General features: G+C 48.1%; 2 protein-coding genes and 1 long non-coding RNA gene across 9 annotated transcripts in view; 1 reads left to right on the top strand and 2 right to left on the bottom strand.

Moving 5' to 3' along the window:
* The window catches only part of LOC135915316 (secernin-2), a 122,602-nt gene that overhangs the window by 37,381 nt on the left and 60,888 nt on the right, over positions 1-24,333 (top strand). The window lies entirely within an intron of this gene.
* The window catches only part of LOC135915319 (uncharacterized), a 58,083-nt gene that overhangs the window by 33,059 nt on the left and 691 nt on the right, over positions 1-24,333 (bottom strand). For all 6 annotated transcript variants that reach the window (XR_010568593.2, XR_010568592.2, XR_010568595.2 and 3 more), the window contains 2 exons: positions 23,516-23,698; positions 23,295-23,435 (listed from right to left, as the gene is read on the bottom strand). This is a non-coding gene — a long non-coding RNA (uncharacterized lncRNA). The remainder of the gene's footprint in view (positions 1-23,294; positions 23,436-23,515; positions 23,699-24,333) is intronic.
* On the bottom strand, positions 1,122-8,505 carry LOC135915313 (serine-rich adhesin for platelets-like). The gene has a single exon (XM_065448350.2). It carries the CDS (start codon positions 7,490-7,492, stop codon positions 1,334-1,336), a length of 6,159 nt encoding a protein of 2,052 aa, XP_065304422.1. The 5' UTR covers positions 7,493-8,505; the 3' UTR covers positions 1,122-1,333.

Raw genomic sequence — 24,333 nt, 5'->3', positions numbered from 1 at the left:
AGCAAGTGTTCTTTGCATGCCATCAATGGCGCAAGTTCACGCACACTGCAAAGCGAAAAGCCTAGATTTCAGCATTTTTGAGTCCCACTGTTCATTGTAATGCACAAATGAGCACGTGTGGAGATGCTGCACATTTTTTTACTGCACACAGAAAACAGTAGCATTTCCATGCCATTAAAGAAAGATCCTTGTACGGGAAAGGCAGACTTCACCGATTCTTTCGGCTCTGAACTCGTGTATTGCGACAGCAGTGTTCTCCCACTGCGAAGAGCGCCATTGTGTTTGCGCTTGCTTTCTTCTCAGATAATGCACTCAGCCACTGTGGGGAAATTGGCAAGAAGCCAGCGGTTATAGGGTTGTTGGTTGGGGAAGTAGGGTTGCAGTCGAAAAATAATGTATTAGAGAAAGAATTAGAAGAAATTTAGTTTCTGAACTATTTAAATGAGAATTATTAATCCTGTGATAGTAGAGAAAAAAAATGCGTCGGTGCAGATAAGAAATTCCTGCACAAACTATCTTGGACGACATTTGACGTTACTGAGATTAGCACTGAAGCAATGTAGCGGCATACTGTATATTGCCATTAACTGAAACGCATCATGTATGAGTGCTTTCTTGCACTTCCCTCTGGACAACGCTGCGATCTAGCTGTGCCGCTACGACCTTCACACGTGGCTGAATATATTTAGACAGGAGTGTCTGAATACATTTGACGAGGTTTGATTCCACACAGTACTAAAGAAATTGTCTTTTTTTTTTTGTCATTGGAGAGTGGCACACACCCAGTGACACGAGTTGGCATGAAAGGAATATGGTGATATACCGGAAAATGCGTTAAATATCCAAAGAATGCTAATAGCATTAATAATTTGCATTCTTCTTTGTGGTGTGCACAAACATTAAATATAACATTCCTGTTTTCATCAAAGCTTTGTCATCTCTTTATGTGCTGGCAGACTAGGGCCGAGATAATGCATTGATGTAAGTATTCCAATACATTGAGCGGCATTCCTGCTGTTGTGAACAGTAAGAAAGGAATGGAACAGAGCGAAACAATTCCTAAATTACACTGCCTAGGTCACCATTTCTTTTTGCGTAGTGCATAAAAACATGAAGTGACATTTTAGGAAAATGAAACCTTTGCTGGAAGTTTATTATTAAGATCAACATCACAGCATACACTAAGTGGCAAAGGCAATCTTTGGCATTATGAACTTAGCACACAGCAAGACACACACAACAGACACAAGGACGGAATGGATTGGTCCCAGTCATGCACACCACTTATACGTAGACATGTCCATGGCATTATCATCATCGTCATCACTTACTCTCACAGTTTGAGTTTGGCACACATTTGTGACTGCTCCACAATGGATTGAGTGACATTCCGTATCTTGCCCACCTCGCGAGGGTCGAGCGAGAACGGTATCCTGGCCAAAAGGTTGAGCGTCCTGATTGCACGCTCACGCCTGAAGTATTCTTCCACGACTGTGGTGTGCACAGACTGGGCAATCTGGGCCACAGCCTCGTTTTTGGTGATGCTCCGGTTTGTTATCTGTACTTGCAGGTCCCTGAGATTCTCAGCGCGAGAGCCGCACACATCCAAGATCTTGAGGCCAGTAAACATGTCGAGGTCCAACATAGCGTCATGCATGAAGCTGGTCGCCTTTGCGTAAGGAGTGGTTGAATGCTGGACGTGCTTCCTGGTGTGAAATTTCGAATCCTCCACAGCTTGGTCTGCAGCGGCAGCGTATGAAGGCTTTTGGTTGATGCCTTTGAGCATAACTTTGTCGGATCTTGCCACTTCACCAACAGTGGCCATGGGTGGCTTTTTCTTTGTGCTACCAACACCTAACTTGGCGCACATAGAGTCTGCAGCTTTGTGACTGTTCACTAGCTCAGTCTCCTCCACCACCACTGATGGTTCAGCGGGCTGGCTGCTGCCCTCTTGAGGCTGCTTTTTCTTCGGTGGTCGCTTTACTCTTTTCTTGCGTGAGAAAAGCCATGCAGAATGCATTGAAGTGTTTGTGCTCGAGCTCTTGCGCTTCTTTTTCTTTTTTGGTTGAATTGGTTTGGGCACTGCAGCATCATGGTCACTTGCGACTGCAACCCCATGTTCAGGGACATTTTCTGCTTCCGAGGACTCTAAACAAGAGTCCGATGTTCGTGTTGAGCTAGTCTCTTCGGTTGAGGATGCATCACTATGACGGCTTGGCTTGGTGTCACCACAACTGGGTCCAGTGTTAACTGTGCTGTTGCTTTGGCACTTTTCAGCGAGGGTTGTTTCATCTGCCACGTGAGACTCGCCGTTGCTGGCTGGAAAGCCGTTTCCGCCATTTGTCTTATCGCCGTCGGCATCTGGTCTCAGTGATGCTGCTGCAGTGATAGCATTGCTCTGTAGTTCTTGAGCCAGAGTATTTTTCAATGCCTCTTTCTGCTGGTTATTACTGTTGGAACTGCTGCTGACTGTGGTGTCAAGAAGTGGTTGGGACACGGCTAAGCCCAAATGGATTTTTGGGGGAGGAGAGGCCGTGTGTGGTTTTTTGGCTTGAACCTGATCACTATTTTCGGAATTTTGGAGAAAATCACCTTCATCGTCATCATTTTTTGTGTCGGCAACTTCACCATGCAACTTTTGTGGCAGCTCTGTGACTGTGTCAGAGATCCACTCCTCTTCTTGAAAAACTGCACCAGAGTGTTGTGCTTGCTGTTGTAGGACCTTATCAGATGCAGGATGGCAGGTTTCAATGCATTTTTCATTGTTGTCCCTTTCACCAGTTGGCCTTACTGATGAGCATTCGGCTGCATCGTGTTGCTGAGGAAGGGTTGGGTTTGACTTTGGTTCTTCCGATTCTTGGAAACTGCCTTTGGCAGCTATGATACTGCAAGCACCAGGATTTTTCGTGCCCATGACCACTTCACCAATAAGCTTCTTCACCACAGCTACTGTGGTTGTTTTTTCCACTTTGCTGGCAGTGTCATCACATTCCTCAAGTGGTGCACCGCTGCAAACTTCTTTAACCACTTTGGCATTGCAGAGAGGTTTTTGTAATAAAGTGATCCTTTTTCGGTCTATCTGCTGAAGACCAGCTTGACTAGCTATGAATGTGCTGCTGGCCACACTTTGTGCACCCTGTTCGTCCGCACCAAGAAAGTTACTTGCTGGGTCCTGTGATGAAGTTGTACCCAAATCTGTGTGTCGTGGATCACCTTGATCGATTTTAGAAGGCGTTTCACCATCACTTTCTGTAGTGCCAGCAGGACTTGGGGGACTAGCACCTTCTAGAAGCACATCATGGGCCTCGTCACATTCTCTCAAGACAAGCGCATCACTAGCTATCTTATTTGGTGGCGAAACACTGCTTTGCTCAGTTAAGGAGCATACGCTAACTTCTGTGTTGGCCAGAGGCTCAACATCGATCTTTGAGGATGGAAGAATGCTGCATTCTGCCTGATAGAGGCCCTTTTGCATGGCACTGGAAGGAGTTTCACTGTCACTTTGTGTGGTGCCAGCTAGACTTGGAGAACTAGCACCTTCTAGGAACACATTACGAGCCTTGTTACACTCTCTCAAGACAAGCACACCACTGGCTATCTTACTTTGTGGTGAAACACCGTGGTCCTCTTCTGCACGATTGACACTGCTTAGCTCAGTTAAAGAGCCTGTGCTAACTTCTGCATTGCCCGGAGGCTCAACGTCTGCCTTTGTGGATGGAGGAGTGCTGCATTCTGCTTGAAAGAGGCCCTTTTGCAAAGGTGCAGGAGAAGTGCTGACGCATGCTGAAGCACAGTCTTGTTCTTCTTCAGTATTGCCTGGTTCTTCTAATAAACCTGCAACATCATGAGCCTCCTGCGAAGTGTTGTCTCGCCGGCCAAATGGGTGGCACGTAGGAATGACTGTAGATTCACCAGGAAATGTGTCATCAGGAGCAGCAGTAAGCACTATGAATTTATGTGATCGGTCAGCGGTGTCACTTGTGTCCTGTTGCAGCTCGTGTCCATCATCTTGGTGAATGGCCGACTCGTTTTTAGCAGGAGAGGCATCTTGGCATTCTACTTCTGAACCAATATTCAAGTCTTCCATACAACCAGCAACATATGCTTCAACATCCTGAGCACCTACGACAACGGTGGCGTTTTGCTCTAGGGCTTCAATCACCACTTCTTGCACTGCAGATACGCAAGGCTTATGCAGATAACTTTTATCCATGTTTGTACTGTCAATGCTGTACGGTGAAATTTCTGAAACACTGTCTGCAATGTCACTCGTGGGCTCCTTGCTTGCATGGTCTTTCGTTGGAGCTGCTGCGGCTTCCACACAACCAGCGATATCTGCTTCTGCATCCTGAGCACTTACAACACTGGTGGCGTTTTGATCTAAGGCTTCGATCACTACTTCTTGCACTGCAGACATGCAAGGCGTATGCAGATAAATTTTACCCATGTCTGTACTGTCAGTGCTGTACGGTGCAGTTTCTGAAGCAGTATCCTTGATGTCACTCGTGGGCTCCTTGCTTACATGGTCTTTCGTTGGAGCAACTGCTTCAGTTGGCAGTGCTGTAGCTTCCACACAACCAGCGACATCTGCTTCTACATCCTGAGCACCTAAAACACTGGTGGCATTTTGCTCTAGGGCTTCAGTCGGCACTTCTTGCACTGCAGGCACGCAGGAGTTATGCAGACAACTTTTATCCTTGTCTTTACTGTCAGTGCTGTATGGGGCAGTTTCTGAAACACTGTCTGCAATGTCACTTGTGGGCCCCTTGCTTACATGGCCTGCAACTGCCTCGGTTGGCACTTTTGTGGCTTTAGGTGAACTTTTGTACATAGTGCAGTGCTGCAAACTACTCTGTTCTCCTGTTACTTCTGCAGTGTTAACCTTGAGGATGTTCAATGAGTGACACTTCTGTGTTTCGCTTTCAGAGAGCTCTTTAGAAGTGTTGGATGGTGAAGTAGTTTTGGCGCTGTCAGGGACACTAACAGAAGATTCAGTGCTTTCTGTTGGCTGTGTCCTCACTGCTTTTCGTACCTGCTCTGTTTGTTTAGTTGCTGGAGTTTCAGGTGCGCCCTGCTGCTTATTCCCATCGCACTCCGGAGCACTTGACAGCCTTTCGGTTGATGCTTGAATTTGTGAACTGGATGAACATTCTGGGGATTTTCGCCTACCGAGGAGCTTGCAGCGGCTGATTTTGACTTCAATGCCACTGGCAGAACACGGTGGCTTCTTTTTCAGCGTGCCCTTGGCAGGTGCCGCGGTCATGCTGCATTGCTTCGCTATGCTTCCACTTGCATTTTTCACAGCTCCTTTGTTTGAGAACGACCCAGAATGATCGGCAGATTTTGTGTGCTCTGTTTTGAGTTCAGACTGAGGCTTTCTATCAGCTTTGGCTGCTGTGGTGGAACTCTGCGTTTCTTTTGCAGATTTCAAAGCCTTGGAAGATGCAGGCACAGGTGCTTCTGAGGTGTTCTTGGCATAGGGCGGTCTCTCTGCTAGTTTGCTTGACGATGCCTCCTTTACCACTGTTGAAATGACATGCGTAGTAGAGCCAACCTTCAACTTTGTTGAATCATTACCGGGCTTCACTTTTGCTGTATTATTACTTGCAGGCTTTGGGGTAGACAGAGGAGCTTTTGCAGGAATGCTTTGGCTACTAGACTTGGCCACATCTAGACTTCCCTTAGGAGAGTACACTGGCTTGCTTGGCAGTACCTTCTTAGTAACTGATGGGCTGACAGTCTTTGCAGTGGTCATGTCTTTTGTAGGTGTGCTTGAGCAGCTAGACTTGCTTGCTAGAATGTCAGAGCTGCCCTTCGTGGAAGATGCTGGTTTCTTCTCTAGTTTACTTGGCAACACTTTCTTAGTAACCGACGAAGTGCCGTCTCCATGGACACGTTCACTACCATGCTTGACCTTTGTCTCAGCCACATCCTTAGCTATTTTAGGAGTGGATGATACAGGAACTTTTCTAGAAATGCCCAAGTTGCTAGTAGATACATCAGAACTGCTCTTGCCACCGGACGCTGGTTTCTTCACTAGTTTGTCTGGTTCTGCCTTACTAGATGCTTGCAGGCCGTTTTTTTTCTGTACACTAGTGGTACCAGTGTCAGTTTTTGCTTCTGTTTCAGTTACATCAACCTTTAACTTGGTTGCAGGAGTTTCTTTTAAGGCACATGTTGCTGTGATATTCTTGGCACAAGGTGATAGTTCGCTTGCTCGTTTGGCTAGCGATGCTTTCTTAATTAGTGATGAGCTGCTGTTGCTTTTCTGGACAGCGCTAGCCCCAGACTCAGTCTTGTCTTTTGCTACATCTGCATCACTTTTAATTTTTTTAGCGCCATGGTCCTTGCATGGCATTCCGGGTCGTTTAGCTGCTCTCTTTTCGACCATGTCCGCGCCAGAAGCCGACGAAGAACTTGGCTTGCTAGTGAGCTTTGACCCAATAGTGTTTGACTTGGCTTCGCTTGGCTGCACTTCTGCAGCTGATGTTTTGACAGAACTCTGTGCTTCTGGAGGTCCCTTCTTTTCAGCATTATTCACCAAGTCTTTGCTGCTTGAAGCCCTTTCTTTGCTTGGGATATCAACAGGCTTCATTCCAACGATATTGCCATGCGCATTTTTTCCATTTGTGGCATCGGCAACAGATGCAGATTGGACTGGCTTTTGCGAGGGGCTATACTCATCGAGAGGTGTGTCAGAGATGTCCTCATAGTCTTCTAATGGCGCACCCTTGTGCTTTTTGTGAGGAGGCTGGCACGGTTTATTCGCAGCTGCACCCATTTCTAATGGCGCACCCTTGGGCTGTTTATGTGGAGGCTGGCACTGTTTACTCACAGCCGCACCCGTTGCTACATTAACTTCTGTGGAGTCTGCACCGCCACTTGCATCACAGTATTCTTCCAGTGGAACATCAGAAACATCATCATAGATTTCCTGTTTCTTTAGAGATTGCAACCTGTTTTTTTCTTTTGGAGCAACTTTCTTTTGCAGCTTCTTGCAAGCTAGCCCAGCTTTGCACAATGAAGGCAGATCATTTCGCGTCGCTCTAACAGGAATGCGCTCCGTGTCGCTAGCTGCAGCAGGAACTTTAGCCTTCAAGCATACAGATGATGCATGCTGCTGCTTCGCCTTGTGGTTATCAACTGACAATCGTGAACGCGCCATGACTCCTTCTTTTGCAAAAATGTCCAGTCTGTAGAGCTGAAGCACGGGTTCTTTCAGTTCAACTTGTCTTAGCACTCCACCGCTCACATACTGCACTGTGTAGGTGTCGCAGCGATAGTGTGACGAACGTGTTGGGCCAGTGGTGATGCCACCCGGCCGACTTTGTCCTCGAGTTGAAGTTTCGCGTACTACGACGGCCGCCTCATCCTTGACAGTGACAGTCTTTTTCTGGTGATGGTGCGGTACTCTCGGTGACTTCTTCTCCTGGCTACACTCTGCCTGTTCCTTATGCTTCCTGTGCGAGGCATGCGGACTCGGCTTAGGCATATGCGGTAATGGTCGTCAGGGATTGAAAGCACTCGTGTGGCTAGCTCGCAGAACGGAACGCTCCTCGCCTGGCCACCGGATGACGTTGACACTCGACGCGCCGAATAACACAATAAGCGAAGCAGGCTATCGTCTTGATAGAGTTAATCGGAGATAGCACGGTTAAATGTCTACTCACAGAGCACGGCACGTATTCCACGACGATGGCTCAAGCGCCTACACATCCGCCGGTTAGCACAGTGCAGATCAAGTGCAGCGAAATTCGCGTTAAAACTGGGGCCGGCGGACGACGGTGAAACACCGACTGACGAAATGTGACGACTCCGTGCGCGCACAGATACACACCCACACAAATGACGGGGCCTACGGCGACGGTGCGGCGCGAACAGTCACAAACGCGCACTTTCCTCCGAAGGAAACGCAAGGAAGAGGTGCATCTCGTGCAGCGGCACGCGAGATCGGTGTATCCGCGTGCGTCGTCTTTTGGCAGGTAAACACGGTCAGATCGTCGTCGCGTGACGACGGCGCACTTGCTTGTGATAGCGCTGCATGCCGGTTACTGGAAAACGTTTGCGAGTCGGCTTAAGTCGGCTGTAACACCGCAACAGTCATCACACTGTGCGGCGGGCGGCCCACCGAATCGCGGAGGAGCCTTTTGGTTTCGCTGCGGGGCACCGCCTGTCTGCTACATGTCGGTGTAGGACCCACGCACCCAAACACAAAGGGGCGACAACGCCGGCCGCTCGTCGTAGACCGAGGCGGCGGGAGCGGCCACGAAGCGCCGTTGACAGTGCGCCGGCCGGCTCGTTGCGTAGTGTGCCGAGGCAGGTTCGGAGCACGGGAGGCCTTTGAACGAACAGGCCGCTTGCTCGAAGCCGGCGGCTAACGCCACTGCAGCTGCCACTGCCGATACGCTTGGCAAAGACGACGACGACGAACAGAGGGCATGCGGTAGATGCTGCTGCGCGCGCTGCACTGCTGCCGCGCTGTGGGAGAGGAGGGCAGGTATCCGAAGAGCGAGGGGGAAGGGTGCGCGAGGGCTTCTTGCTTTGCCTACTGCTTTCCTTCTCCTTTTTCTATTGCTCGCTGATCCGACAGCGCCCTCTCCTTTCGACTGCGGGAGATGAGCGGAGGAGCAGCCGCTCGCTTCGACCGGCTTGGTTCATAGAACAAAATTGGTTCCCCTCTTCTGAAATGCCTTCTTCGGTAGTGCTGAGAGAGAGAGAAAGATTTGATGGGAAATGACAATTTCGGCATCCCTGCAGCGAGCTCGGCTCAGCGCCCGACGAAAAAAAGCTTCCACTAGCCTCTCTCATAATCCGGGACCCAATGAGTAGTGCAGAGACAGGGAGGAAATAAGAAAGGTACCACGGGACGGGAGGGAAGAATGCCGACGTTGGGACTGGGCGCGCGCGTGCGTCCGGGTTTTCTTCCCTTTCACCCGGAAAGACTGACGAAGCGAGATTTTTGCGTTCGTGATGAGGTACTGTCGACGACTGTGACAGTGAATGAGTACGTGGACGGACGTCGAGAGCGATGAAGCAGGCGGGTGACAGTATGTTAGCTGACGATGATAAATGTGAGGGATGCACAAAATGAACTTTGTTAATGTTGAGTTTTTGATGGTATGACATATTTTCCCTTGTACTTAGCGCAGAAACTTGAGAAACAAACGGACAGAAGACGAGACACGCGCAAGCGCTACGTTTAACAACGATTAATTTATACGAAGCGAGATAGCGAGTTTCTGTACCCACGTCAAAAATCAAGCATGCCCGAACTATGAGCCAGCGAGAAACTTCGGTTATTTCATCGAACCACACGGGGTTCTTTAACGTGCACCTAAATTTAAGTACACGAGCGTTTCCGCATTTCGCCCCCATTGAAATGCGGCCGCCGTGGCCGGGACTCGATCCCGCGACCTCGTGCTTAGCAGCCCAATACCATCGCCACTGTTGAGTAGTGTCGACCAGGAAATAGATTTTGATGCCCTTCAGAAAATGTAAACATTATATAAATAACTTTTAGTTCATAGCATGCCCTATAAGAAAATCTGCTCACTGAACTGTAATCCTGGCAGAAAAATAAAGTTGTATTTCAAGTTTGTCAGATTTATAAGTTCGTGTGAATGATCTGTGTGTGCGACGCTTGTGTAAAAAAAAAAAAAGTAGGTCGCGAAACGCGTGAGCTGTATCAAATGTAAATGTACCTGTAAAATCTAACGTCAACAACAGAAGGAAGCGCGTCTGCCAGGACGCATGCCCTTTTAGCACTCGCTGAAAAGCAAGAATATTTTTTGAATGGTTTTATCAGAACTGGTTCGAATGCAACCGGCAGCGCGTCGTTTCCAGTGTAAAATCGCCTGCTGCAGATGTCGCGTGTTCCGGTGAATCGCTTTTGTTCCCAGTGCTTATGAGAAAATTGTGATGTGAACTTTATACGAGAAAATGACTATGTGAACTGTAGATGACACAAAACTAAATTTTGTCCATCTTTGCGTGCTTTGGTGGAAACCTTACACGCCTTGGCTTTCAACCTCATCTTGCTCCAAACACAGGAGTTGCGTGCTCCGAAAGTTGACTTTGCCTGTTGCCAAAAAACTGAAATGTATTCCCACCACTGTTTACAAAGGAGAAACTTGAATAGGGATGATACTTCGTTCCGCTACTCTGCGCTGTAGTTTATTTTACCTTTAAAAAGAAATACATTTCTCACGCACGAGCAACAATACTTACGCAAGTGGTGAATTGTTAGAGTGTATACTTGAGCTGCGCGCAAGGTGGGAATTTTTTTTTTTTTTTTTCCCGCTGTCGTAAGGTTACTCTCGAAATAGCATCTCAGGGGCAACTCAAGCGAATAATGGGCTGTGCGAGGGACGCCCCCCAGTCCCAGGGGTAGCGTTACACAAGGCGACGTTAATCTCCATTAATTGCTACGTAACGTGCGGTCAGCTCGAAGGTAGCGGAAGAGTTCATCGAGACCCTCCCCTATGGGAGAGGGGAAGAACAGTCTTTCGAAAGAGGCGCTCGATCGTTCATGTCCTGGCCCGCTGTGGTCGCGCTGGCGCCTTTGGTTACTGCTGCTGGTTCCTACTGCTTCGCCGGAGGGCGACCTCTAGGGACGTCTCGATGTCCTACTGGCCCGCCGCTCCGTGTGGGGAAGGTGCGCGTCGAGGCACCCTTGGGCATCCCCGTTAGATTCTATGGCAGTCGGGCAACGTAGCATATGACGTCATGGATCGAAGCAGCGCGCGTCATAGAGAAAGGGAACAGCTTCTGCGCCGACACGTGTCACACACCCACGCATGGACACGCACGTTCATGTCCCCCCCCCCCTCCCTTCACCCTCTCTCCCCCGGGAGCGTGGTGCCATTTCGGGCCGTGTTTTTAATCTGTCGATCGGAAGCGGCATTGTCCGAGCGATTAGGTTGAAGCGCACTTGGCGTTGTTTCGCTGCTGCTGGACACGAACGTTCGTCCCGGAAACGAGGCGTGACATGTACTACATTTAGTTAAGGTTGTCTTTAGAGCCCGGCATAGACTAATTATCGAAGTTTATCAATCTTTGAACTGAAGCAAAGAAAATGCTGCCGACAGTCCTTAACGAGTCCTCACACCGATTTGCTTTTAAATCTGTCACTCACGCGTAGATAAAAGGGTGTGAAAGGGAAAGTGTGACGTCCACCCGTTTTGTAGCACGACGCTACAACCTGACCTGGAGGAACTTTACGGCGAAGCTGTCTATGCGGACCCTGTACCGTCGTTGTCGGAGTTCGCTAAAACTATCATCAACAGCAATGGATCGAGCGTCGTCTTCTTCCACAGCTGGTTCCCTTGCCCCTCGTCATTCCAGCGTGGAATTTCACTTCTGTCGTCGTAATGGGAACACCCCGTTTACGGGGTATTAGCGATTGCTTAAAGGGGTACGAGTCGTTCATTGCGTTAGGTGACGGACAGATTTCATTTTCAAGCAATTTTATTTCGAAAAATCGCAAGCGCCAATGCCGGGCGGATGCTGCCAACCGCGCCACCGAGCGAACGCGAGCGACAACGGCGGACTGCGGGCGTATCGCCACTGAAGTCGTTTTCTCTCCGTCGCAGCCGAGCGGGTATGTAACCTCATTAAGAAACACAATGATGTCAATCGTCAAACCAATCCAACCTCACGCGCAAGAAAAAAAAATGGCCAGTCGTAGCTTGGTTAAGCCAAGAATGCGTGGTCTTTTTTTTTTTTTAGGGGGGGGGGGGGGTTGGGAGGTATGGATGAATGGATGGATGGATGTTATGAGCGTCCCTTTTGGAACGGGGCGGTGGGTTGCGCCACCAAGCTCTTGCTACTATACTGCCTAATATTCCACCTAGGTTAAACAATGAAAAAAGACACAAAAAACACTATGAACTACCACGCCCAAATTTTCTGATCCCCTATTGCGAACTGTGCTTTTGTACGTCTCCGTCTTTTGTCTTTTCCCTACTTTTCTTCCACCAATCCTCCAGTCGCCTCTTACTAATGTCTATTGCGGACATGTTTGCTTTACCACTGCTCCCTCTGAACCCAAGGGCTTCAAGGAGGCCAGTGGTGCCTAAATCGACCGCTGGGTAGACGTCTTCACATTATAATAAAACATGCTCCGTAGTTTCCCTAGCTTTACCACAGCAAGCACATGCTGCTTCTTCCTTCTTATATCTCGCTTTATATGTGCGTGTTCTAAGGCATCCTGATCTCGCTTCGAAAAGTAATGAGCTTCCCTTTGAGTTACCATAAATGGTAAATTCTTTCCCGATTTCGTTTTTTCCTCTTAAGTAGTTACTCATGGCAGGTTTCTTTTCCATTGCCGCCACCCATAATTCAGCTTCTCTGACTTTCCGCTTGACCTTTGTTGTTGTGTTGTCCACCCTACAGGCCGCATACTTGCTGGTAAGCTTCCTAGTTCTTTTCCTCCACTGTGAATCAATGTTTTTCCTGTACAGATACCTGACCACTCTCCCAGCCCATTTACTTTCTTCCATATTCCTCAGCCGTTCTTCATACTCAATTTTACTGCGAGCTTCCCTCACTTCAAAACTAGTCCAGCCCATATCACCCTGCACAGCTTCATTTGTAGTCTTCCCGTGAGCGCCCAATGCGAGGCGACCCACTGACCTTTGGTTCCCGTCGAGTCCTGATTGTACCCCTGATTTATAGCAAACAACGGAGCGCTGTAGGGGTTGTATATATCATGCCCTTGCTGTGTGCATGACGGCCTCCACCACTGCGCCGCTCTCTGCGCTTCCACGATTTCGGTGACGGTGTTACGGAGTCCTAATTGCATCAGTCTTTCGTTGCTTGGCCATGCAGGAAGTCCGGCGGCTACTCTGTAGACTGAACGCAGTAAAGTGTCGATCTTTGCGATGTCGATCTCTCGTAGTTATAGGGCATGTGTATGCTATCCTGCAGACGAAGTAAGCCTGGATTAGCCTGCATGCCTCTTTCTCATGGAGTCCAAACTTGCGGCCAGTAACACGTCGCAGCAATCCGATTATCTGGCGAGAGGTGCTCGCCAGTCTATTCAAAGTTTCTTTGCACGAGTTCTTTTCCTCTAGGAAGAGCCCCAGTGCTCTGATGATGGCGACCTGGGGTCAGGCACGTACCCAGGGGGGGGGGGGGCGGGGGGGCCCGCCCCCCCCCCGAAATCAAGTGGCATACCCCCCCCCCCCTCCCCACCCACGCCATCACTCCTCACACATTCCTAAAGCGCCACCAGATCAATATTGAGACTTGACAGCTGTTCATTGGTCAGCATTATGCTGCCTTTTTCACTCCTTTTAGACGGCGGTAGTTATCGGCACCTCTTGTAATGTGAAGGACAGGTACCCGCGTGATTAACCCGCGATGTGTTCAGTTGTCACCATCTATTCAGCCGTCACGCGCATAGCTGTTGCTTTTGTTAGTTCAACCTTCTTTGTTTAGGCTGAACCTGGGACCAGGAGAGGGATGCTGCTGTTCCTCAGCTGGTCTGTACTCTCATGGAACGAGTTGCGGCCGGAGAAAACGCCAATTGCGTTTAACTTTTCCCTTTGCTTCATTATTTTCTTGAGTTACGGCTCGCCGCGACGCTGGCAGATGCCCGGAACCATATACACGTGATGTGGGTTAGATAAGGTGGGAAATAAAATAATGTGAAAGAGCGTCCATCATGAAACCCTGCAATAACCCTTAAACCCATAAGCAAGATGACTGTCGCTCGTTACCTCGTCTGTTTTCCCTAACTGTATAGCACTTTTCGTGCAAAATTGGCAACTGGAAACAAAAATCGCAAGGAGTTGAGAAATTAAGCGATCTACTAAGGGAGATGAGCCAAGGCAACAACCAAACTGCAAGCAAAAGCGAATAATAAAAAAAAGCGTTGTTTATGAGACTATTTATGGATCAACATCTTTTTATTCAAAAAGGAAACCCGCCGTGGTTGCTCAGTGGCTATGGTGTTAGGCTGCTGAGCACGAGGTCGCGGGATCGAATCCCGGCCACGGCGGCCGCATTTCGATGGGGGCGAAATGCGAAAACACCCGTGTACTTAGATTTAGGTGCACGTTAAAGAACCCCAGGTGGTCGAAATTTCCGGAGTCCTCCACTACGGCGTGCCTCATAATCAGAGAGTGGTTTTGGCACGTAAAACCCCATAATTTTTAATCAAAAAGGAAGTAGAGAAAACACCGCCAGTGGAGAACAATTACTTGTTTTGAATGACGCTTCTACAGTTATCGGTCGAACCGCCTCACTTAACCACTTCGCTGCTGTGCTTATGTGAGTGTTTTTCTAACCTTTCGCGGTGAGCGCAGTACGTCTAGAATCGCAGAGTCCTGCGCTCTACGCGGTTGTATGGGACTGGCGGCCGAACAGCGTTACGCAATTCGCGGAACTGTCAAAACTGATCAACAAGGCGAAAATAACTGATATTCGAAACTATAACATGAGAAACACTGAAGAAGCCGTAAAAAATGAACGCAGCCTGAAATCAGTAAAAAAGAAACCTGGCATACGACAAACCATGATGTATGCACTAAAAGATAAAAAGGGGAATGTCATCAGCAATCTCGAAGATATAGTAAAAGCAGCGGAAAAATTCTAAGCTGACCTGTATACAGTACCAAGAGGAGTCACGATACCTCACTTAGAAACAGTAATGAACAGGATACAGAAACTCCTATTTGACAGAAGCCACATTTGAAACCCACAGAAACCCAGAAACCCACATTTGACAGCTTCTCCAGAGTATAAACACCTGGCATTTCCCTGGCATAGCGAATCTTGTTACACAAAGATGCTTGAGGTCTTTCACCAAATTACGCTGCCGCATTCCCTCCCTAAATTTCAATTTATACAGGTCGGGTTTGGTTCCCTCTCCACTTTGTTCTTTTTGTGAGAAAGAGGAGACGATACTGCCCTTTCTTCTATCTTGCCGCCGCTTTGCTGCGTTAAGAAAAAGATTGTTGGAGATAACTTTTCGAAGAATTGGCCTGGACTTGACAGAACCTGCAATTCTTCTGTTCGGGGCGTCCACTTTGGGATTCAGCCACAGGGATGCATGCTTCACTGTCCAAACATTCCTTACAGAATCTAAACGAATGCCCTTCTAAATTCTATTTTTTATTGCTTTTAAATTAATTATTCCTCATTCAACAGCACCTTCCTGATTTTATTTTAGCCGGTAATTCAACTATATTCAATGCTATTCGCATAGGTGTTAGGAAATTTATGATCTATATTATTTTGGAATAATCCACCCATTTCATGGCCAATCCCCCGTCGTGGATAGGAGCCACAGGTGCCACAGGCTACAACAACAACAACAACAACAAAGGAACAAGAGATCAGGATCGCCAGTCGGCCACTAGAGACTGTGAAGGAGCACGTTTACCTAGGCTAATTATTCACAGGCAACCCTGATCATAAGAAGCAAATTCACAGAAGAATAAAAGTAGGTTGCATCGCATACGGCAGATATTGCCAGCTCCTGACTGGAAGCTTACCATTATTATTGAAAAGTAAGGTGTGCAATCAGAGCATTTCGCCAGTGCTGACATGTGGGGCAGAGACTTGAGAGCAAGTTAAGGACCGCGCAAAGAGCGATCGAACGAAGATTGCTAGGCATAACGTTAAGAGAGAGAAAGAGCGGTTTAGATCAGAGAGCGAAATGGTGTAGACGATATTCTAATTCACATCAAGAGGAAAAAACGTAGCTGGGCAGGTCATGTAATGCGCCGGTTAGATAACCGTTGGACCATTAGGGTTACAGAATGGTTACCAAGAGAAGGAAAAGGCAATCGAGGACGACAAAAGACTAGACGGAGCGATGAAATTAGGAAATTCGCGGGCGCTAGTTGGAATTGGTTAGCGCAGAAGAACTTCAGTTTGGCCTAGTTGGTATTTACTGCAAATCATATTGACCGCAAAAAAGACGGGGACATAGAAAGAAAACACGTACACATCACAGGCGGTAACTTTCAACTGTTTTATTCATAGCAGCCAGTGGGCGTATATAGGCAAAAGGAACATGCGCAGATCGCGGCAAACAAGAATGCACATCAGCTTAGCGTGGCAACCAATTATCAAAAAAATCTATTTCCGCTTGAAACAACCTAATGGAGGTATCGCTAACACAATCTTCGCCTTTCTTATTTATATGGTAAGCATCCATCAGTTCACGTGCAGTCTGGTCATGGCTTCTGCCCAGAATCTTTATCTCCTCAAAAAGAGGTGCACAGCGACAGGCATTGCAGTGCGCAGGTAAGTGCGCCAACTCATCTTTCTTTAACTTTTGCTCATGCTCCCTGTTTGGTGCTAAAGCCTCTGAGGCACTCATGAAGAATTTTAAACCTATTAAGAACTCTGAGACTAGAGTAAAAAGCAGGGTTATAAGAATGTGCAAGTCTCTTAATCTCGATAAACTAGCTAGGGACATCAGTAGCGCTTCAGGTGCCGCACTAAATGTTTTCTTTACTGCGAAGACGCATAAACCCGGCATCCCATTCAGGACGATAGTTAGCGAGCGTGGAACGGGGCAGGTTCAAGTTAGCCGCTTCATTTTAAGGAGTTTAAAGACGCTTGTTATATCTGACCCCTTTGTAGCAAAAAGCTCTGACGAGGTTGTTGAGTTTCTAAGGGCTAACCAGGACATAGGTCCGGCTTTTTCGGTTGATGTGGAGGATCTTTTCTACTCCGTTCCTCATAGAGATTTGTTTGATGCTGTGAGGATGTGTATTGAAGAAAACGGCACCATTCCCTTCCAGAACGCAGTTGGTATTTCGGTGGAAGATTTTTTAGCCCTTTTAGAAACCTATCTTAATAGCACTTTTATTAGTTATGACGAACAGTTCTATTTGCAGAAACGTGGAATCTGCATCGGCTCGTGCCTTGCGCCGCTTTTGTGTAACATTTTTTTAGCTACCATTGACAAAGCGCTTGATCAGGCGTTTGGGGGGGCCTTTTTAAACATTTTAAAAGTTTTTAGGTATATGGATGACTTTTTAATTGTTTTTAACGGGCAAGGAAGTCTAACTTCTTGTGACAGCATTTTAGCCGTTTTTAAACAACTTGGCAAAGGGCTTTCTTTTACTCACGAACTTCCACTCGACAATTCCCTGCGCTTTTTAGACCTACGCATTTCCTTTGCTAAAGGTCACGCGTGCTGGCAGTACTTCCCTCGGGCACAAAAGGGCTTGGTGCCATACGACTCCTCCCAGTCAAAGATTGTTAAGCGAGGAGTAGCGATGCTCTGCTTAGAATCGGCTCTCCGCAAATCGTGTGTGCACAAGATGCAGCTTGCCTTTGACAATCAGATTTCCCGTCTTAAGACGGCAGGGTTCCCTGACTCGATGGTAACGCCAGTGGTGGAAACCCTCCTGCAGAAGGTAAAAGGATCTAGGGGCAAAGCAAGGGTGAGGACGACTTCTATGGCCATAAGACCTGAAGTAGTACCGTATGTCCACAGGGTCGCTCACAACCTAAGGAAGGTGGCAGGCAGGTTTGGAGTCCCCCTTGTCTTTTCAGCCCCTTTTAAGCTGGCGCGGCTCTGCCCCCGCACCTCCCGTGATCCTAAAGGAAGGCAAGGTTGTGGTAAGAACCACACCAAGCCGTATGCCAAATGCAATGTAGGGGTTGTGTATGAAATCCCCCTGGCCTGTGGCAAGTCCTACATAGGGCAGACTGGACGGTGCCTAAATGATCGAGCCAGGGAGCATGAGCAAAAGTTAAAGAAAGATGAGTTGGCGCACTTACCTGCGCACTGCAATGCCTGTCGCTGTGCACCTCTTTTTGAGGAGATAAAGATTCTGGGCAGAAGCCATGACCAGACTGCACGTGAACTGATGGATGCTTACCATATAAATAAGAAAGGCGAAGATTGTGTTAGCGATACCTCCATTAGGTTGTTTCAAGCGGAAATAGATTTTTTTGATAATTGGTTGCCACGCTAAGCTGATGTGCATTCTTGTTTGCCGCGATCTGCGCATGTTCCTTTTGCCTATATACGCCCACTGGCTGCTATGAATAAAACAGTTGAAAGTTACCGCCTGTGATGTGTACGTGTTTTCTTTCTTTGTCCCCGTCTTTTTTGCGGTCAATATGATTTGGTTAGCGCAGGACAGGCTAACCGGATGATGATGATGATGATGATGATGATGATGATGATGATGGAGGTGGTGGGGCCCCCCCCGAAAAAAGATCCTGGGTACGTGCCTGCCTGGGGTACTACTACTTTGTTGCGTACCATTTGCAGCGTAGTTTTGATTGCCTGCGCTGTTTTGCCGGCAATAAACAATTCTGACTTGGAAGAGGAGCATTTGAGGCCGTTGCCGGCCACGTAGGCTTGTACAGTGTCGGCTGCTGTCCGCAATGCCTGTTTGACGGCCCCGGCATTGCCTTGCCGGGGGGAGCATGAAAGCGTTTTGCTCCTGGAATTTCACGTCGTCTTTGCCGCCCCTCATTAGTTCTCCCCTAGTGACGAGAAGCGTTTTGCTAACATTCTGTAGCCACCGTCCACGATAGCAGAGTCGAAGGGTGTACGCGGGTTCGGCGGGGCTAAAGGCGAGGCGGTTGAATGCAACGTTGCCTATAATAGATCAGTTTTCAAACTCCCGTGACTGCGTGGACCCGCCACCGATCCTCGCATCTCGTGGCGCTGCTGTCGCACGTTGCTCGGTCAGCACGGCGCGGACGGGGCGGCGAAGCACTGTCCGCAGCTGTTGACGTGTCTTGGCGGCGTGTGTAGATGCGTGTTTTGCTGCAGTCTCGGCGCTTTTTGCGACACTCTTGCGAGTTTTCAATGTCGCGTGAATTTTGACGAGTTTATGGCCCGTATAGCCCAATTTTATTTGGTGACGCGAATTCATATGCTCCGTTCCTGCAGGGAGAACCTGCCTCAATTGAAAGTGCAAGTCTGCTGGCAAGCGAGCAAAGCTCACTTAGGTTTTAACACTGCAGTTGTGAATGTGGTGAAAGAAATTGTGCTAGCTTCATTTTTCTTTTTTCATCTCGAAATGAAGTGCTCAGAGTGTGTATATACAGGGTGTCCCAGCTAACTTTAGCGAGAGCTTTAAAATATGCGAATGCCATGTAGATGGACAGAGCCAAGGTAATGTTGTTTGCCGTCGCTTGGAGACACTAAAACTGTCTTCTTCATTCCGGCTTGTTATGTAATTATTCTTACGTAATTAATCAGTTTTTCAAACATTATAATTAGATGAAAAGTGTCAATGAGAAAATTGCAGATCGACGTGAAAAACTCCCGATACAGCTTTCTGTTCCTGAATACATGCTACATAAAAGCGTTTTTCCGAGTGTGAAAGAAGCCTGCAAATGCACGCAAAATTGCCGCGCGACTGGCCGCTCGAAGCACTTTGCGTGTATTTGCGTGCAGTCGCCTCCACAAGTGAGGGGCGTGAAAATATAAGATGAAAAGGAGCAGCTATTGCAATGCAGGGAACAGGGAAGTGAGGGGGGAAGGCACATGTTAGCGTAGGGCATGCGGGGTGTCGCAGGTGCCAGGTGAATGTTTCTCTCATAAAGGGAAGCGGGCTTTGCCTCTTTCTTCGACTTTTCCACTGCTGTGGCTACCGCTGTCTTGCACGACGCGTTGGGAGGTGGTTCAGAGCGCGCAGTTATGAGCGTGGCAGAGTCGAAAGGCGACGCGGGAAACCTTTCCATCGTCACAATGCCCTCTGGGGGTTCCATGATCGCCGACAGCAGTAAATATCCGGGCCCCCGGCCCCTCCCGAAAAGCATTGCAGAAACTGCAGCGCTTTCTGGTATCGTGCAACACCCCAGAAGGAAGGAATTCAGGAAGGTATGGAAGAGCAGGAGGAAGAATAAACATTTATTCAAGAAAAATATAAATAAAAAAATACAGGCTTGCTTGTTTCTTCCGTCTTGTCGAGCCTTGCCACTCTTCGCTCGCAGTTCCCGTACGTGTGGGGGAGGGCGGGAGAGGGAAAATTAGACTTGGGAATGCGAGGACGACAGCGGTTGCTCGCAAAATGGACAAATTTAAGTTCAAGGTACGGTGCCGTACGTTTCCACTATTTCTAAAAAAAAAAAATAAACACCGTGCAAATTGTTTTCAAGTGACGCGCGGCGTGCACGCGCAAAGCCGCAGCACCGTATAGGCGGCACTAATCTCGACGTCGCGCGGGTTCGATCCCGACCGCGCCAGCCGCATTTGGACGTGGCCGAATTACAAAAAAACAAAAACAAAAAAAAACAAAAAAAAAACGCTCGTGCGTGTACTTAGCGTTAGGAGCTCGTCAAAGCTAGAACCCCCCTGGGGTCAAAATTAATCCGGAGTCCACCACTATGGCGTGCCTTATAATCCGGTTGTATAGTTTTGGCACGTACATCCCCATAATTCACTTAAGGGTTAACACCTCTGCCACTATTGGCTGTGCTGGTAACACTGACAGTGTTAAATCTTCTCGGAGGTTGTGAACACAACACCACCTCAGGCAACCACGTTAGCTTCGTGTTTATGTTCTACGCAGAAAAACGGCGGTGGTGCGCGCGATTTAACGTTTAGTGTCACCATTCTCGTACTGGACTAAACGATGAAGAACTTTAACATTCGCCGTCAACATCACTGCTGATTATCGTCAATCAAAGCAAACAGAGCACAGAAAGGTTCGCTTACATGGCTTCCCACAGTGCGTGGGATCCACATATTTTTGTTTAACCAATGCTCTAAACGTATTAGAACTTCTTCTTGGGCGAGTTGGTGTCCTGTCCTCTTCTTTGTCCGTCTTTCTTTGCGCTACAGCGGTTTCTCAAAACTAAACGTTTTTCGAGTGCTGACCGGTTAATGCGCGACTTCCCCTCCCCCGGGGCTGGCGGCCGAGGAAACCGCCCCGTTTCGAAGGGGACGTCTGCAAAACATCATCATCGTCATCGACGCTCCGTAGTTGAATGTGAACAATGCGGAAGGGTGTAGTACGTTTGGCTGCCGCCGGCGGTTAGTATTGTTTTTTCGTCGACTTTCTTTTTCCCTTTGTCTTATCACGTTTACACTTCAATTAAACGATCAATAATTTCCCCTACGATTTTCTTGGCTTCATATGGTTGAAAACTAACAAAACTCGAAGCCGCAAGGTTTCTCTTCTCGTTCTGCACACGCGTTGCGAACGCACCGCTTCCTTCGCAGCGCTCAATAACAATGACACACACAAACAGAAGCGCACACGACGCAGGGCTCTGTCGTATTTCCTAGTGTGCGACCTTGTGCTATCTATAGCGCGCTGCAAAACAAGTGGCGTATTTTCGCTCTATACGTGCTGCCTTGTCGCTGCCCGTCATCTCGCGCTCCTCACAACACGGGCTTGAATACAAAGCGTAATCGTTCGCGGAAAGCATTTGCGAAACCGCCAGGTATCCAGAGTAGAGTGCTCACCGTTTTTTTTCATGGGCGCCACCATATTGCTACGCAGTGGCGCCATCTATGGGCAGTCGGCATGCTGGCTTGGGCCAGCGCTCCGTTTTGCATGGCAGGTATACGTTCGGCGATAGTTTCTGGTGTTTCTTTTCGCTCTCGCGCGGTCTATTTAGCATGACGTGCGTCTTCTACGCACTAAACTATTCCGTGAGACGTACTGAAGTGGTTTAATTCGGTATGGCCGGACTTTCTGCTGGCATTGAGGCGGACGGGGCACGCAGTGCGATGTGTGCGCGCATGTATTTGAGCCTGCAATCAGCCTTGGAGATCAAGTGTGCATTTCTGAATGATCCATCCACTAATGTGACCTTATTGCAGTATTATCTTCTAGTTCTAAGCTGCGGCTTAGGAGAAATGAAACATACGCGACAATCGTAACAGCGTTGGTATACCGTTCTGCTACGATAGGAGTTGTGGTGTTATACTTTGTCAATTAAGCGTTCAAACTGTTCGTTGCAGGTTACATGGCGTGACTACTTGGTTCGATGGATAATGGTTTCCACCCATGAATAAAAATAGTTTTGACTAGTAAAGCAGCATATCCTACAGTTACAGGCCAAAAAGGCAATGCCGAAGCATACAGCTTATATATCAATCATGCTGGTTCACCACCCGCAGTGATCGCTGTGTTGAGCAGCGCCATCGGCCTCATGTAGGAAGGCTAGCGTAGACATATAGTAATTTCAAGCCTCCTAGACTTGAGATGCGCGAGAACGATGCCGGTGTATCACAAATATTTGATAGCGCCTGCCGCTTATAGATGTTTCGTCGTTGCCTTAGGTTGGCCGTGCACGAGCGTGCGCTCTTATGTTTTATGTTTTACTCCCTACACCAAGCGATCAGACATTGAGATGATTTACCATTTAATGCTGGTAATACAGAGACACCGGCTTTCTTTGTTGAATTGAAACCGGTATAAGCAAAATAGCTTACAACACATACGCACACCGCGACTGATAATAAATGCGCGTACACTTGGGCTGATAATGCGCGTCACATTTTTGCGCCCCCAAGGCATATTTCTTCCTACTGTAGTTACCGATGCACCGAAAGGCTTCCCTGACGACCTTATATGGACGAACATGGCGTAAATGTAACGAAGTACGATCTGAAACATTCCGAAATCGTTCAGCAGCACGCGACAGCAATACTCTGCGCCGCGCCGGATCGCCCAAGCCAGAGAGGAGGAAAGGCTCGCCGCGCGCCTTATCCTCCTCGCCCGATGAAAAGGTCTCAACTCTTCGAGCGCGCAGGAGGCACATGCCGTGCGGTGTTCCCTTTGCTTTTTTGTCTGCTTGTCGCGAGCTACATACGGTAGTTTTTCGCAATTTTACATTCCTCACGTCGACTAAGGCTGATCGAACAAGCAACATATTGCGGGCGGTAAATGCTGAAGCTATCGCATCTGTCTCATCAGCGGGAGCGCACGATGTTTTCGCTTACTATAATACAATGAACACGAGCACATCAATCGATCTCACATGAAAAATCAGAATGCCGACAAAAAATAAAAATAGAGTAGAGAGAAACCAGGGTGCAGCGGGCAAATTGTATCTGCTAGTATTTACTCTCTTTTGAACACACTGTCCTAAAGTCGCATAGACAGTACAATTGTACAAGCAACACAATGAATTGGCAGAGTTGGTATGTTAATATTCTTGGCGTATATGTGCAGCGCGACACAGACGTGTTCATTTTTTTGTACCGCGTCTGTGTCACGCTGAGCATATATGCACCAAAAATTACACAAGTGATCAGCCTCTCATGCCAGGTGTACGCATTTCAGCGTGTACAGGAGTGTTTGTTACACGATATAAATGCTGCTTTCGTGTAAAAAAGCCGAACTCACCTCTGTAAACAAGTGGGCGCACCTCGCATATCCTGGTCCCTTTCAGAGATGGCCGGTCTCGTCCGTCCGCACGGCACCACGTAAAAATCCTTTTCACCTTCCGTATGGTTTGGGCAGTTTGGTGCGCTGCACCCTGTCATGCTGGAATACAAGTGTCAAATTATGATGTTTCTCGTATCACTTTGCCAAAGTCATTAATTTAGTATCGTCGACTACCGTACCTGCAACCCGGAGCCGATTGGTGCAACGCACGCTCGACGATCCGGAAGCGAGTCGGCGCCGCGCCCGTAAAGTTGGCTTCGCAGCAGCGCAGTTGAACATTTGACGTCATTTTGCACCACGTGATAGCGCTCAGCGAATAGCGGTGCGAGCGGCGCCGAAAGAGTTATGCGCAACTGTGCTCCCTGCGAGGGCATATACAGGAACACTAAGAATTGCATTCGTGTGTATATGTTTAGGAAGTGGGTTTTAAAGGTGCACTAAAGGAGGAAAAACAAAACGTCCTGAGCTGTCTTAGCAAATTGCCATTCCACATTAACGACAACAGAAGAGGCGGAAAAACGAAAGGCGCGTGGCGACCGCTGCCTCAAGGACTTTGTTGGCGTCGGGTATCACCTAATTAAACTATGTTACTCGGTAAAGATGAACCACAACGTAATCCGTAAGAGCCACGGACCGCACTTAGGAAGTTTCGAGAGCCGGAGTGGCCCGAGATGGCAAAACAAGAAGGAAAAAAAAAAATACAACGACGTTGAGCTCCCTCCCCACTGATGTATCGGCGCGAAAAAAAGAAATTGACTACTCTTTTTTGCCAGTAATCAACATATTACCGCGCGAAATAACAAAAATATAGCTTTGAAAGAATACCTATAATCAGAGTAACTAGTTGGGCTTGTTCGTTGAACGTAGTAGAAGGCTACGGCGCGGGAACCGACAGAGGCAAAGGAGCCACACAAAGTACTGTGTGCTTTGTGTGCCTCCTTTGTCTTCGTCGGTTCCCGCACCTGTAGCCTTCTGCTACCTATATCATGAATCTAAA

The sequence above is a fragment of the Dermacentor albipictus genome, chromosome 1 (assembly GCF_038994185.2).
Source record: "Dermacentor albipictus isolate Rhodes 1998 colony chromosome 1, USDA_Dalb.pri_finalv2, whole genome shotgun sequence".
NCBI classification, from domain to species: domain Eukaryota; kingdom Metazoa; phylum Arthropoda; class Arachnida; order Ixodida; family Ixodidae; genus Dermacentor; species Dermacentor albipictus.
This window is presented reverse-complemented; position numbering and strand designations above follow the sequence as displayed.